At 42.2% G+C, this 16,235-nt stretch overlaps 1 protein-coding gene and 1 pseudogene across 1 annotated transcript in view; both read left to right on the top strand.

The window, feature by feature from the left end:
* Window positions 1-3,487, top strand: part of LOC102424098 — a 4,072-nt pseudogene extending 585 nt beyond the window's left edge.
* The window catches only part of PPP3R1 (protein phosphatase 3 regulatory subunit B, alpha), a 32,769-nt gene that overhangs the window by 12,838 nt on the left and 3,696 nt on the right, over window positions 1-16,235 (top strand). Inside the window, exons 3-5 of the mRNA XM_014459397.2 lie at window positions 9,792-9,968; window positions 10,793-10,852; window positions 12,630-12,814. Coding sequence (XP_014314883.1) covers window positions 9,792-9,968; window positions 10,793-10,852; window positions 12,630-12,814 — 422 coding nt within the window. The remainder of the gene's footprint in view (window positions 1-9,791; window positions 9,969-10,792; window positions 10,853-12,629; window positions 12,815-16,235) is intronic.

Raw genomic sequence — 16,235 nt, forward strand, 5'->3', positions numbered from 1 at the left:
GTGGATTCTGCCTTTGTCTTCTAGCACCTGTAGTGGACCTGGCGCCCCGGCAGTAGGGCTTAGATGCCCTGGATTGTGCCTGGTCACAGCCACACAGACCCCAGAAACTGCCTCAGCCTTGGGGCCCACCTGCCTCTGTGCTGCACTTCCTGAAAATGCCAGCGTCAAGGCTAGACTGGAGAACAGTCAGACCAGTGTGAGTCCTGCTCCATCCTTGGCTCCTCCTCCCCCTGAAGCAGGGGCAGCAAGGCCCAGAGGCAGAGCTAGAGATCCCCAAGCAGGGCCATGGCCAACATAAGACATGCAGCAGGCCTGAGGAGGGGCAGTTAGGGACCAGGGCCAGCCTTAGTCTTGGGATATTTCTAGAAGGACAGGAGATGCCCCTCCTCAGCCAATGCACCCGCTGGGAGACCCCTGGCCCCTGCCTTTCCTGACCTGGTACAATGAACCACCAGCTCCTGTGGCACCGCTGTGGCCGTGGACCATGCACACACCTTCCACCAGCCCCGCTTTTCTAAGCACAAATGACCAATAAAACGAATGCATCTCCCGTGCGGCTTCCAGCACTAGTCTCCTTCCTGGGCCTGGGCCCTGCACCTGCCCCAGGCCAGGCCTATAGTGGTCTCTCCTCTGCTCAGGGCAGTCAGGGGGACATGGTTGACACCACAGGTGCCTTCTCCAGGTTGGCATCTCCAGTCAGGTTTCCAGGTGGAGACCAGGGTCTTGGGTCTGCATTGCCCCAGTGTCTTTATTTTTACAGAATGATTTAAAGAGCTCCTGTAACCCTCGCTGGTTTGGCTCAGTGAATAGAGCCTGTGGACCAAAGGGTCCTGGGTTCGATTCCGGTCAAGGACACGTACCTTGGTTGCAGGTTCCTCCCCACCCCGGGCCCTGGTTGGGGCTCCTGCAGGAGGCAACCAATTGATGTTTTTCTCTCACATCAATATTTCTCTCTGTCTTTCCCTCTCTTCTTCCACTGTTTCTAAAAATCAATGGAAAAATATCCTTGGGTGAGGATTAAAAATATAAGTATGTATAAATAAATAAATAATAATAAAAATAATAAGTAAATAAATAATAAAAGAAAATAAAGAGTTCCCATAGCCCCGGTCATCATTTGCTCTATTGGGAGCCTTCCCACAGGTGTTTCCCCCCCATCCAGCTGGGGCTTCAGTGAGTGATACGCACACACTGTGCTGTCAACAACTTTAGCTGTAGCCTGGACTGCAGCTCAGTTGGTAGGAGTGTAGTCCCGATATGCCAAGGTTGCAGATTGAATTTCCAGTCAGGGCACATACCCAGGTTGTAGATTCAATCTCCAGTGGGGCGAGTACGGGAGGCAACTGATTGATGTTTCTCTCTCTCCCTTCCTCTCTTAAAAATCAATAAACACATATCCTCTGGTAAGGATTGAAAAAGTAAAAGAAACTTCAGTTGAGAAAAGAAGAAAAGTCAGTTGTTGCCCCACATGTGGCTCAGTGATTCAGCATCTACCTTTCAGGAGGTCATGGTTCAATTCCCAGTCAGGGCACATACATGCCAGGGTTTCAATCCCCAGTAGGGGGCATGCATAAGGCAGCCAATCAGTGATTCTCATCATTGATGTTTCTCCCTCCCTCTCTTTTCCTCTCCGAAATCAATAAAAATATATATTAAAAAATAAAATAGCCCTAACCGGTTTCGCTCAGTGGATAGAGCGTCGGCCTGTAGACTGAAGGGTCCCGGGTTCGATTCCGGTCAAGAGCATGTACCTTGGTTGCGGGCACATCCCCAGTAGGGGGCATGCAGGAGGTGGCTGATCGATGTTTCTCTCTCATCTATGTTTCTAACTCTATCCCTGCCCCTTCTTCTCTGTAAAAAAAATCAATAAAATATATTTAAAAATAATAAAATAGTCAAATGGTTAAAAAAAAAAAAGCCAGTTATTGTCAAGTTAAAGGATCATCACTGTTATGTTGCTTTGCCTTTGAGGAAGGTTTAAACTACTCATCCAGAACAGGTATCAACAGTTTATAATGTTTCATAAGATAGTTAAAGCTGAAGAAAGTGGATAGATTTTAAATGTTGCTTTTTAAGGACTTTTGCCAGAGTGTGTGTTAATGATACTCATAACAACAGGATATATAATTAATAACCCCCCCCTTTTAATTAGAAAAATTGATAGTGGTTTCGTAAATGGAGAATTCAAGGAAGGACATCCCATCAGAGGATTTATAAGGAAATGGAGGCATAAAAATTATCCTGTTGAATTGTGCCAAGAGCATTGTAGCTAAAGTAAAAGTAATGGGGTAGAGAAAGATGGAAATTTAAATTGAGGCTAACTATTGTCAAGGACTTAAGACTTTTTTACCCTGTTTGTATTAGGAAGCCACTAGAAATTTTTAAGCACTAGCAATTGGGCTGAATATAACCTTTAGAACGAGTGCTATTGACAGTGTAAAAAGGATGGATTGAGCCAATACATTTATTTGATGGTTTATGATTAATTTTTATTATCTTGATATTCATAATATTCCTTATTCATTCATTAAGACTGTGGAATACTGTCTTCTGGATTACTGGTGTTCTACAGGTAATCTACACTAATAAAAGACAAAGATGCTAATTGACCATACCTTCGCTACGCCCACCAGCCAATCAGAGCGACTATATGCAAATTAGCCCAACCAAGATGGTGGTTAATTTGCATATACCAGCTGGGAGCGAAGACTGAAGACAACGTAGAAGGAAGCCAAGCAGCAGAAGGGAGCAAAGTAGAGGCGGCAGAGACAGGAACAGAGCCAAGGCGGCGGAAGCGGGTGGCGGCTGGGAGACAGAATAGGCCCTTGACGTCAGGGAGGGGCGGGACCTGAGCACTTGGCACAGAGGGATAGGACAGGCTTCATGGGAGGGAACAGAGCCGAGCTGCGCTCACACTCAGCCTCGTTCTTCAGTTTCCTGGTGTGTCAGGTGGCCCTCCCCGCCTTCACCGGGTTGCAAGGTTCAGCTCAAAAGACTGAGAGCCTCCAGGGTGGTTGGGAAGGCAGTTGGGGTGAGGCCGGTGGGCAAGTGGATTGGCTGGAGGTGGGGCAGCAGGGCTCCGGATTGGCTGGATTCAACAGGGCGGGGCTAACCTTTGAGAGGTGCGAGGGGGAGTGTAAGGGAGTGTGCACTCGTGTGTGCCACCGGCCTGCCGGCTTTACTCTTGCACGGCGACTGTGGTGGCGGCGGCGGTTACTACCCGAGCCCAGATGGAGCAGAGGCCAGTGGAGCAGAAGGACATCCCGGCATCCCGATACCAGATGGCGTGGCCCGCGGGTCATGGCCAAAGGGGAGGGCGCCAAGAGTGGCTCCACAATGGGGCTGCTGCCTACAGGCATCCTCCAAGTGGGTGAACGCCAGGCCTAGGGAAGGTGAGAACCTGGCATCCGGTGGAGGGCAAGTGGTGGCAGCGTCCGCGGAGCATGTGAGGTGTCGGGCGGTGGACATGGCCCTGATGGCAGGCTAGGCCTAGGGGACCCTACACGCGCATGATTTAATCGTGCGCTGGGCCTCTAGTCTATATATATAAAAGCCTAATGCAAATTGTCCCCACAGGACTTAGACCAGGAGACTGATCGCTTGCTATGACATGCACTGACCACCAGGGGGGCAGCACAGAATGAAGGGAGGCCCCAGCTAGCAGCCAGAATGCCCTGATCGGCCTTGATCACCGGCCAGGCCTAGGGACCCTGCCTGTGCATGAATTTCATGCACCGGGCCTCTTGTTAAAACATAATCCTTCAAGCACTTCATTTTCAGTTTTTTTAATGTAACTTTCCAAATTGTTATTTATGTTCCTATCTCAGTAAATGGAATTTCACAGATAGTTTCCATAAATATATGGCACTGTATTTCTACCTTTCCTCTTTTCCATTAATGATATATTCTAGAGCTATTGTTAAATGAAAATGACCCCTGATTCATCTGTGTACTGTTTGTGGAAACACTGTCATCTGTCTTTCCTTTTCTACTTGTAACCTACTTTAGTCATTCATTAATGTTCAGTTTTCTCATCACCTTTTGTGGTTTGTGGTTGTAAACTAAAGCAAACTAAAGATTGCTAGAAGAAGATAGTTAACTAATCCTTAGTATATACATAAAATTAAGGCAAGCATGGAGAGGTAGCTTTCAGCAACATGTATGAACTTTGAAAAAATTCTGCAAGGCTTGCTGATTGGTGTCTGGTTAGATAAATGGTTTTACTTCAAATACTGATGGCATTTTGATCAATAAGCTTAAAATATGAAACATAGAATTAATACTCACGTAAGCATTTATTGAGCACCTGGTATATGTAATGTACAGAATGCCATTGAAAAAGTCATAGACTCTGACCTGAGTGGTGGGAGACGCATGTAAATAAGTAAGTCAAAAGCATTTGTGGAACTTTCTTATGTTCCCTACAGGGTTATCTAATTTCATCATGGAAAATTGGAAAGTAAGGTTTAGTTGAACAGTTCTGTTTTTATCATCTATTCCATTAAAGAAGGAATATTGTTTCATAAGGGGATAAAATGCTCTATGAAGTTAATGTGCTTGTGAGGTTTTGATTGAATTACTATATGTGTATTTTGCTGTTTGAAGCAGGGTTTAGATGAATCATTAAAATAATGAATGTAAAGGCATTTCTACTATAATACATGTGCATTCCTGAATAACCTCATATGCTGGGTAAACATGGCTAAGGAGACCACTCCTTTAGTAGCTTTGTAACCAAGTGCTAACAATAAAATACTAACACACACTTTCTCCCTCCCTCCCTCCCCAATAAAAAATCTACACTAATAAAAGAGAAACATGGTAATTAGCGTACGACCGCTACCCTTTTCATTGGCTAATCAGTGAGTATATGCAAATTAACTGACAACCAAGATGGCGGCCGGCAGCCATGCACTGAATCGAACAGGGAGGCTTGCTTGCTCCAGTGACTGGCGGACTCCAACGTTCCCCGCCTCCGCTGCCGGCCTCTGACCTGGCAGTTTGAAACATTGTAACAAATATAGAAGCTAAACAAAACCCCAGAAACCAGCTTTCAGCCACCGGGATCTCAGAGCTGGAGTTATACATTGTTTCGATTATAGAACGCAAACAAACCAGATACCTGCTTTCAGCAGCGGAAGCCTCAGAGCTAGAGCCAGAGCTAAAGCTGGCCCAGAATAAAAAAAAAAAAGAAAAAAGAAAAAAAGGAGCGGTTGGGAGCTTCAGTCAATCGCCAGCCTGAAAGCAGCCCTCAGCCCCTCACCCAGACTGGCCAGGCACCCCAGTGGGGACCCCCACCCTGAAGGGTGTGTGACCAGCTGCAAACAGCCATCATCCACTCATCCAGGCTGGCCAGGCACCCCAGTGGGGACCCCCACCCTGATCCAGGACACCCTTCAGGGCAAACCAGCCGGCCCCCAGGCCTCTATCCTATATAGTAAAAGGGTAATATGCCTCCCAGCACTGGGATTAGCGGAGCCCCGAGGCCTCCTGGCACCGGATCAGCGTGACAGGGGTCAGCGCCCAAACCCCCTGATCACCCTGCAACTCTGTGTATGACAGGGTGCGGCGTCCCAACCCCCTGATCGGCCCTGCTCTGTGTGTGACAGGGTGCGGCACCCCAACCCCCCCCCCAACACCACCACAGGCCCTGCTCTGTGTGTGACAGGGTAGAGCCATAACCTCTCCATAGGCCCTGCCCTGAGTGTGACAGTGGTAGCGCCCCAACCCCCTGATCGGCCCTGCTCTGTGGGTGATAGAGGGCGGTGCCCTAACTCCCCTATCGGCCCTACTTTGTGCGTGACAGGGGGGAGCTCCCCAACCCCCTGATGGGCCCTGTTCTGTGCGTGACAGGGTATGGAGCCCCAACCCCCCTGATGGGCCCTGCTCTGTGCGTGACAGGGGGCAGCGCCCCAACCCCCTGATTGGCCCTGCTCTGTGCGTGACGGGGTGGCGCCGCAACCTCCCCATCGACCCTGCCTTGAGTGTGATAGGGGGCGGTGCCCCAACCCCCCAATTAGCCATACCCTGAGCATGACTGAGGGTGGCATCGCAACCTCCCAATCCGCCCTGCTCTGTGCATGACAGGGGGTGGCGCCCCAACTCCCCAATCAGCCCTGCTCTGAGCCCGACCAGGGGCTGCACCTAGGGATTGGGCCTGCCCTCTGCCACTTCTAGTCCTATATAAGAAAAGCCTAATATGCTAAGTGTCTGGTCATCCATTCAACCAATCAAAGCATAATATGCTAATGATATGCTAAGGCTGCTCAACCACTCACTATGATGTGCACTGATCACCAGGGGACAGTCGACCAGTTGCTGTGATGTGCACTGACCACCAGGGGGGCAGAAGCTCTAACCTGTAGGTTAGCTTGCTGCTGGGGTTCAGCTGATTGGGACTGAGCAAGAATGGCTGGACACACCCTGGAGCCCTCCTGCAGTCCCTCCCCAGCTGGCCAACCTCCTGCGTCTCTCCCCAGCCCCAGTTGTGCACTGGTGGGGTCCCTCAGCCTGGCCTGTGCCCTCTCGCAATCCAGAACTCCTCGGGGGATGTTGAAGACCCAGTTTTTGCCCGATCCCGCAGGCCAGGCCGAGGGACCCCACTGATGCATGAATTCGTGCACTGGGCCTCTAGTAAAATACTAACACGCATTACCTCTGGCATTTGTACCATAGTTGTTCACTTACTAGCCTTAAACTTCAGCTGTGCTTTCTATTTTGAGATACAGGTTCTTGAGGGCATCTGCTTCAGCAGAAACTAATTTTATAAAAAGTAATGAACCAGGGTATAGTCACCATTGTTAATTGCTATTTTGCGGGGAGAGGTGGTAGATAAGAGAAATTGTCTTTGCAGCTTGTTCATTTGCACCTTGTTTCCACCAGATAACAATGTTGAAAAGCCTCGGAGTTCTTGAAGCCACTAAAGATGCTGTTACTTTCTCTTAAGAGAGATATTTGTTGTTTTCACCTTTTTTCTTAGAGTTTTCATATTTTACTTAGACTTTCTCTTTAATCTTAGAGAACTTGTTCCTGGTCCCTTTGTAATATGTCAGAAAAAAATCCCTATGAACCAGTGATAATTCTGTGCTCTACTGACATCACTCCTTTACCAACTGCATATGAACTAATTTATATTGGAGCAGCATCTTGTTATACAGTGTATACCTTAGTAGTACATATAATTATAGTTCTTATTCCACTTTAACATATCTTTAGATTTTAAAAATACATGCTTTCCCTTTGAAGATGCCATGTATATTTGAACTTTCAAAACAGTTTGGAATTTCAGTCTCTAATATTGTGAACCATAATACATGTATACATAATACATAATATATGACTGAGAAGAGGGGCCTTACCTGATCGTGTTAGGACCCTGATCTTGGACTTTCAGCCTCCAGAACTGTGAGAGATAAGATGCTGTTGTTTATAATCACCCACCTTTCCCCTAATACATAATACGTGACCATAATACTCTTGGGCAGCATAACATTTAACTTGTTAATTTTTTTTACTGGTGATTGTATTTAAATTTTTGTATAATTGTTTTGTTTCTGTTAAGCCAAGATCAAAATTATTTATATGAATTAGTTTTTTAAAGGAATGAAAATAATAATGTTATTTAGAAGACAGTGAAAACACCTTTTTTAAGAATGCATATGAGCCCTAGCTGGTTTGGCTCAGCGGATAGAGCGTCGGCCTGCGGACTCAAGGGTCCCAGGTTCGATTCCGGTCAAGGGCATGTACCTGGGTTGCGGGCACATCCCCCAGTAGGGGGGCGTCCAAGAGGCAGCTGAATCGATGTTTCTCTCTCATCGATGTTTCTAACTCGCTATCCTTCTCCCTTCCTCTCTGTAAAAAAATCAATAAAAAATATTGAAAAAAAAAAGAATGCATATGATAAGAGACCTGATACTGAATTTTGATAGAGTAATTATAAACTAATGCAAACATTTTTAAGTTGTTTAGTTTTTATTTTCTCCTTTGAGCATTGAAAGGTGAATTTTGTTAGCTGTGGCTTGTGGGTCTGTTTTTTCTTACTATTTTTTGTTAAAAAAAGCAAAGCTGAATTTTATTTGCTTGTACTTACAAAGAAAATCTCTGGAAGAATATTCAGGAAACTGGCAACATTACCTCCAAGAAGGGGAATTGGATATCTAAAGGGTAGGATGGAAGGGGAGCTTTGAATTTTGAACCATGAACTATCTATACCAGTGGTCCTCAACCTTCCTAATGCTGCGACCCTTTAATACAGTTCCTCATGTTGTGGTGACCCCCAATTTCATTGTTACAAACTGAACATAATTAAAGCATAGTGATTAATCACAAAAACAATATGTAATTATATGTGTTTTCCGATGGTCTTAGGCGACCCCTGTGAAAGGGTCATTCGACCCCCAATGGGGTCGCGACCCACAGGTTGAGAACCGCTGATCTACACTAATAATAGAGGAATATGCAAATTGTCCAGGACACTGTCACAATAATGACTGAACATCAGGCTGTGTGGGGCGACCAGGTCGGCAGGGACGGTTAGTGAGGAATGACCAAACGACTGAATAGCAGGCTGTGTCGGGCGATCAGGCCAGTGGGGGCACATTTAGGGGCGATCAGGCAGGCAGGCAGGTGAGCAGTTAGGAGCCAGCAGTCTCAGATTGTGAGAGGGATATCCTGGATTGGAGAGGGTGCAGGCTGGGCTGAGGGGGAAACCCCCTGCCCCCTGTGCACGAATTTCATGCACCGGGTCTCTAGTCCTATATAATAAAAGTTTAATATGCTAAATGTCCAGTTGTCCTGTCGGCCATTCAGCCAGTCAAAGTGTAATATGCCAATGATATGCTAAGGCCGCTCAACCACTTGAGAACGTACACTGACCACCAGGGGGCAGACAGTCAACCGGTCGACCAGTCACTATGACGTGCACTGACCACCAGGGGATAGACACTTCGACCGGTAGGTTGGTTTCCTGCTGGGGTCTGGCCGAATTAGGACTGAGCAAGATGGGCCGGACACACCCTGGAGCCCTTCCGCGGTCCCTCCCCAGCTGGCCAACCTCTGCATCCCTCCCCGGCCCTGATCATGTACTGGTGGGGTCCCTCGGCCTGGCACAATCCAGGACCCCTCCCCTGAGTGCATGAATTTTATGCACCGGTCCTCTAGTTAGAAACACAGTAGGTCCTCAGGTTATGTCAGAGTTCCGTTTCTATAGTGCGACGTAACGCAATTTTTGCCGTAAGTCGGAACCCACCTACATAAGCACCTATGTCACTCACATGGAGCACATACACAACAGTAATGAAGTGAAACAGTAAAAAATTTTAAAAGAAAGACAATTCCTGACCATTATTTGTGGTAAATAAATAATAAAAAACATACGTTGAAATGACAGAACTTTTTTTAATATATAAATAAATAGGAGATGGCGACATAAACATGAAACAACGTATGTCAAGTCCGACGTAACCCGAGGACTGTCTGTAAAGTGAATCTGCCTGCATGTAGGAACCACCTGACTGCCGTGATCAGCTTAGCATTGTCAATCCTATTTAATGTCTTCGTGTACTCAGCATGTAGTTGGCTATCTGTTATGGCAGGTGCAGAGAAGCAGAAGGGTAACCAAATAAAAATATTTATGATGTACTTTCTCTTTTAGAAGGAGCTAGTCAATAGTGTATGTAGTTCTTTTAATGAAATTGGAAATTAAACTATTGGTTAACTGCTGAATCTCCCTCCCCCCATAATTATCATAAAATCATTTTATGAATCATGCTATTATTTTTGTTTACTTTTAGTTGATGCTGATGAAATTAAAAGGCTAGGAAAGAGATTTAAGAAGCTTGATTTGGACAATTCTGGTTCTTTGAGTGTGGAAGAGTTCATGTCTCTGCCGGAGTTACAACAGAATCCTTTAGTACAGCGAGTAATAGATATATTCGACACAGATGGGAATGGAGAAGTAGACTTTAAAGGTAAGAAAATAGTTTTTAACACCACAAGTTATAGTCTTAAAAGCTCTATGTACAAAAATGTTTGAAAACTTTTAGCTTTTCTTAAATGCCTTTATATTACTGGTACTTTTATAATAATACAGTATGTTAAAATCTCAAAATCTGTGGTATATGAACCTTAATGAACTAAAAATCATTTACATTTTGGTTCATAAAGGATCAAATTGTTTTCATAAGATAATTTAATGAGATTTAGTATTTTCTTTGTTTTTAGAAAATTAGTCTCACACGAGGGAAACTTACCACATTAGAAGCTGCATTTTTTTAAACCTTTTTTACAGAATGAGACTTATACCAAGTCAGCAGTAAAAAATAAACTGTAGTAATAAGCATATGGATATTATCATAAAATGATTAATTTAGTTAATCTAGATTTCACAGACATTTGGCAGTGCTTTTGCTGATATTAACATGATGCATAATTTTATACTTGATTCTATACTTTAAAGTAAATGAACATTTCATTTCACTGTATATAATCTTTTTTAAAAAGCCCTTTTAAATAGTCATGTTAAAAGAAGAAAGAGTTAAATAGTTCGAGAATAAGTTTTTGAATATTACGCTCTGTGGTACTCAGAGAAACTTCAGGTTCAAATTTTTCAAAAATTAGAAATTATTTGTTGAAGTTTCAAATTTGGCATTTTCCATCTGAACCATTGCTAAGTAATATTTTCTTTTGCAGCAAGAATATATCCTTTTGTGGATATGTAAGTTTTTTGAATATGTATTGTTCTATATAAAAAGTTTAAACTTCAGGTTTGTAAATGTTTTCTATTCTTATTCAGAATTCATTGAAGGAGTCTCTCAGTTCAGTGTCAAAGGCGATAAGGAGCAGAAGTTGAGGTGTAAGTATTTTTCTTCGCTAAGGTATTCTCTCTCTTATACCAGTACTACCCCATACTGCATTATAAACTCCTTTTAAAATAGTCTAAAAAATATCTTTTATTCTCAATCCTTAGTAGATATAATAGAAATTTTACATTCTGGAGAAAATCCTTTAGGACAGTGGTTCTCAACCTTCTGGCCCTTTAAATACAGTTCCTCATGTTGTGACCCAACCATAAAATTATTTTCGTTGCTACTTCATAACTGTAATGTTGCTACTGTTATGAATTGTAATGTAAATATCTGATATGCAGGATGGTCTTAGGCGACCCCTGTGAAAAGGTCGTTTGACAGCCAAAGGGGTCGCGACCCTCAGGTTGAGAACCGCTGCTTTAGGACATTTACAACTAGTACTTTTTAACAGTGTGTTGTCACTTTTTAATTGGATAGAAGGAAAATAGAATTCCCTTCTATTGAAAATAACCATATAAATGACATATCTTGAACAAGAGATTTTTTTAAATGAAAGTGTGTGTGAGTAGGTTAATTTAGTTTACACATACTGTTTTTAGCAATATTTAGCCAGAAGTCCACTATTTTGGTTTATGTAGTCAGCCTCTATTATAGTGAACTTCTGATACCTTTTTAAATTATTCAACTCTTAACCAGGGAGACGGTTTATTCAATAACATGAAGCACAGGACATATGCAGGCATCCTTTGCAAATGAACTCTTGATTCATTTTTACAGAATGAGACTTACAGTAAGAGCAAGTGCTATCTTTTGTTGAGCTTTTACTATGTATCAGACACTTCTAAGCAGTTTACATGTGTTATTTCATTCAGTACTCTGAAGAACCTAAGAAGTAGGAACTGTTTTTAGCCTCAATTTTATATGTACAGAAACTAAATGCTTATTGGTAAGGTTAAATAAGTTACCCTAGACCAGTGGTCGGCAAACCGTGGCTCGCGAGCCACATGCAGCTCTTTGGCCCCTTGAGTGTGGCTCTTCCACAAAATACCACGTGCGGGCGCGCACGTACAGTGCAATTGAAACTTCGTGGCCCATGCGCAGAAGTCGGTTTTCGGCCTGGGCGAGTCTATTTTGAAGAAGTGGCGTTAGAAGAAGTGGGGGTGTCAGTCGGGAGACGCGGCGCAGGCGGGCCTTGGGATACGCAGCGCGGGGGAGGCACGTGCGATTCATGCACGAGTTGAGTGAGCCAGTCAGTCAGCAGTCTCATTGTGCAGTGGTTAGTGCTAGTCGTGTCCACAAATCGCACGTGGGTGACAAAAGTACCTACTCGAAGGATAAAGTTAGTTACCTGTATTTTTCCAACCAGCTGCAAATCCTACAGGTATTTTTGTCATCAATTTAAGAATTGTAATTATTTTATGTTGGTGGCTTTATTATTATAAAATGAACCATTTTTTTAGGTGCCCTGTTTGACATGGCTACAAAGAAGAAGCAAACTACCTATATAGTTTAAGTTTAAAAAATTTAGCTCTCAAAAGAAATTTCAATCATTGTACTGTTGATATTTGGCTCTGTTGACTAATGAGATTGCCGACCACTGCCCTAGACTATACTAATTGGCCCAAGCACCCTTGATTCCATTGCCAACACTCTTAACCAGTTTGTTAAACTGCACTGAAGAAACATCTGTGTGTAGAAAGGAGCCGTCCTCATAGTTACAATTCTAGATGTTTGGCAACTTAACAGTTTTTTTTTTTCATTGAAAAGATTCCCTTATGATTGCTTTATACTTGTCATTGATTTTTTTCCTCACTCTTTTTTTAGTTGCTTTCCGTATCTATGACATGGATAAAGATGGCTATATTTCCAATGGGGAACTCTTCCAGGTGCTGAAGATGATGGTGGGGAACAATCTGAAAGATACGCAGTTACAGCAAATTGTAGACAAAACCATAATAAATGCAGATAAGGATGGAGATGGAAGAATATCCTTTGAAGAATTCTGTGCTGTAAGTACACAAGATCTGATTCTTCTTTAGTTTTAAAAACATTTAAAAAACCACTTAACAGAGAATTCCTTGTAGTTATTTTGCCTAATTGCCCCCATTCAAAGTTTTGAAGTGTTTTTTTGTTGTAGTTGTTAGTGAATAACAATGTATTCTCAAGAATTAATACGGGGATGGGTAAAAGTAGGTTTACAGTTGTATGGAAAATAATTAACAAATAATAATACAAGATTAAGCTCTGTGTTTTATGTAGTCACAACTATAAACTTACTTTTGGCCACCCCAGTATTCTCAGTGATTGATAACATGCCATGAGACAGGTACTAGTAACTTTTTCTAATTGTCGGTAGCTCCTCAAATTACAATTTATGTTTTTTTGAGGTTCATTTAAAAATAAACATGCTTCAAAATCCATTTTTTGGGAAATACGTGTTCATGACTTTCAGCTAGAATCCAGAAGCTTGATTTCATGAGGGCAACAGAGATGGAGTCCCTGTCCATCTTAAACTCACCAATTAGGCAATGTAAAAGGTGATTCCTTGCCCCTTCCATTTCCACACTATTTAATGGGTAGTTCTTATGTTTAGGGGCAAGGGCTGTACAGAGGTGAGGACTACAGTTAGGGGAGCCCTAGAAAACTAAGTCTAGGTTGAGATGGGCAACAGTTCAGCTTCCAACTTACTGCTTTTCTTCAGTAGATCCTGGGATTTGCCACCACTCATTGCTTCTAAGTAGGCTTCTCTTCTCTACTTCTAATGCAAAGATGTTAGCTTTTTTGTTATAACTGCAAGCTAGAAATAAAAGTGAATCCAGAAGAATGACAAAGGTAAAAAAGTTTTGAAGTTTTTCAGAGAGACTGGATGCTTTTATAGGAAGGTATTTCTTCTCCCTTTCTTTCCATTTTTTATTTAGACCACACAAGGAAAAATAAATAACTTTGGTTGTATGTTATGTAAGGACTGAAGTAGCTACTTTGTCTTTAAGTAGAGGTTCACACTATCCTTTGCCATCTCAAGAGAATACTATCTTTGCATTTCATTTCAAAAAGTAGGGTAGTGCTCTAATTAAAGAACAGGCTGGGTCTTTTTGGAAGAGTGTTAGACTTGAGATTTTGAACTCTTGCCAGGTGGTACTGCTACAGGTGTTTGCTATCCCTTCACCATTGCCAAAGATCACCGTGGATTGGCCTCTGATTGAGTAGAACATGAAATCAGGTTGGTAGTGGCATCATCAAGAGCAGCCTGACCTATGACCTAAGAGGTCCCCGATTCCATTCCGTCAGAGTACATGCCCAGGTGCGGGCTCAATCCCCCAGTAACGGGTGTGCAGGAGGCTGCCAATCAATGTTTTCTCTTTATTGATGTTTCTCTCTTTCCCTTCCTCTCACTCTAAAATCAATAAAAACCTTTTTTTAAAATGTAACTTAAAATTACATATAAGTTACCTGTGGTGGAAGGAAATTACAGTTTTAGTTACAGAAATACTATTTACACTGAAGACATAGCTAAGCTTTGAGTTCATTTTCCAGTATTTTTGATAAATTGCTTTTATTTGTGTTTTTGAGGGGTATAGGTCAGGAATGGAGAAAAATGTTTATTTTGTGTTTTAAAACAACCTTTCTGAACATTGATCAAACCCATAATTTTGGCTTCATTGAGTAATCTTTGTATTCTGATTTCTCAAGCAATGACAGTAAAAGATGTGAGAAAAGCTATTTTAAAAGACTATATACACTGTATGTATCTACTTTAAAATTTTCAGAATACTTAATATATACAAATAAAATTTGTAAATAATTAGTGACAAGATTAAAGTTGGTGGATTTAACATCTGCTTTCAATGTTGCTTCCTCTCAAAACTCCAATGAAATTAAATGAATTAAAAAGAAAAGGTTATGAATTCCCAGGGACAAAGTGAACAGCAGAGAGGATAGCAACTAGATTTGGCAACTTATAAGTGAGTAAACTGATTTAGCAGACAGGAGAAAGTATGAATTCTAAGCTGTCAGCTTGGAAAGCTGAGAAGCAACCTGGTATATAATGCAGACAGGGCCAGAAATTGGTGTTACAAGATGACTGTAAGTAGGGGTAAAGGTGAGGTTCAAAACAAGAAAACTACTTAAAGTTTAAGAAGAAATTAGAACACTAGATCTGCTTCCCTACTCTGTTCTGACTCTTTTGCCCTTTAAGTGGGAGATTGGAGAGGGTGAAATAGAGTCTGTAGGAAGGGAAACACAAGACACAGATGAGGGTTTTTTTCTGGGTTTGTGTGTTGAGGTGTTAGGTGAAGATAAGCATATTTGCATTTTGACAACTCCAGCCTTCTTCCTGACCAGGCTCCCTGCCAACTAGACATATTCTCCAGTCAAGAGAGGAAAAATTCTCTTTGAGAAATCTGATCTTCCCAAAGCAGATCACTCAGTGTACCCATAATCAACACCCCACCATGTACATGAGGTTCCAGTGTCCTTTCTACAGAAGCAGAGAGCCAAGGGTCACCAGACATGAGAGGAAAACTTGTAATACAAAATATAAAGATGAAGCCAAGCCCCAAAATGAAGCTTGGAAAAACTTTTTTTATGAAAATCTGTCATTATCCTCAGGGACATGATATATTGAATCATTGAAACAAAAACTGCATAATATTTACAAGAGCTCTTGAAAATTTAAATTTAGAGATTCATTTAAAGAAATTTAACACCTAATTGCCAGGTGTTCCAGAAAGAAAATGGAGGGAAGGAACTCATCAAAAATGAATCAAGGATAATGAATCAAAAGTAATGAGTTTCCTGACTGAAAGGACTCACTAAAAAGTACATAGCATAGTATACAAAAATAATCTGGACCTAGGCACATTGTCATGAATTTTTAAAACAATGGAAACAGAGAAGTGGTTCTACAAATTTCCAAAGAGCTGGGGTGCTGGGGTGGGGGAGGAGCTTTGTACAAAGACTCAAGAATCATAGTGCCAATTTCTCAGTAGCAAATTAGAAACTAGAAGACAATGGAGCATTGCCTTCACAATTCTGGGGAATAGTTATTTCTAAACTATAATTATATACAAACTCAAACTACATGGAAGAATAAAGACATTTTCAGGTGTGGAAGGCCTCTCTTTTTGGCAAACTACCGGAGAATGTGCTCCCAGTGAAGTAAAGTTGTAAATCAAAAAAGAAATAATGTGGGGTCCAGGAAACATAGGGTCCAACATGAGAAAGAAGGAAATCGCTAGGATGGTGAAGGGAGATTCAGAGATGGCGGGCCTGGATTGCAGCAGGTTGGAAAGTTCTGGGAGTGACTTAATGACAATAAAATTGATAGAATTACATAATATAGTTGAATGTATTTAGAACAAAAAGTTTGAGATTGAATTAATGATAAATGCATAGAAAACCCAACAAAGGAAAAGAGCAGATAATTACTAA

This window comes from Myotis lucifugus, unplaced genomic scaffold (assembly GCF_000147115.1).
Source record: "Myotis lucifugus unplaced genomic scaffold, Myoluc2.0 scaffold_108, whole genome shotgun sequence".
In the NCBI taxonomy this organism is placed as follows: domain Eukaryota; kingdom Metazoa; phylum Chordata; class Mammalia; order Chiroptera; family Vespertilionidae; genus Myotis; species Myotis lucifugus.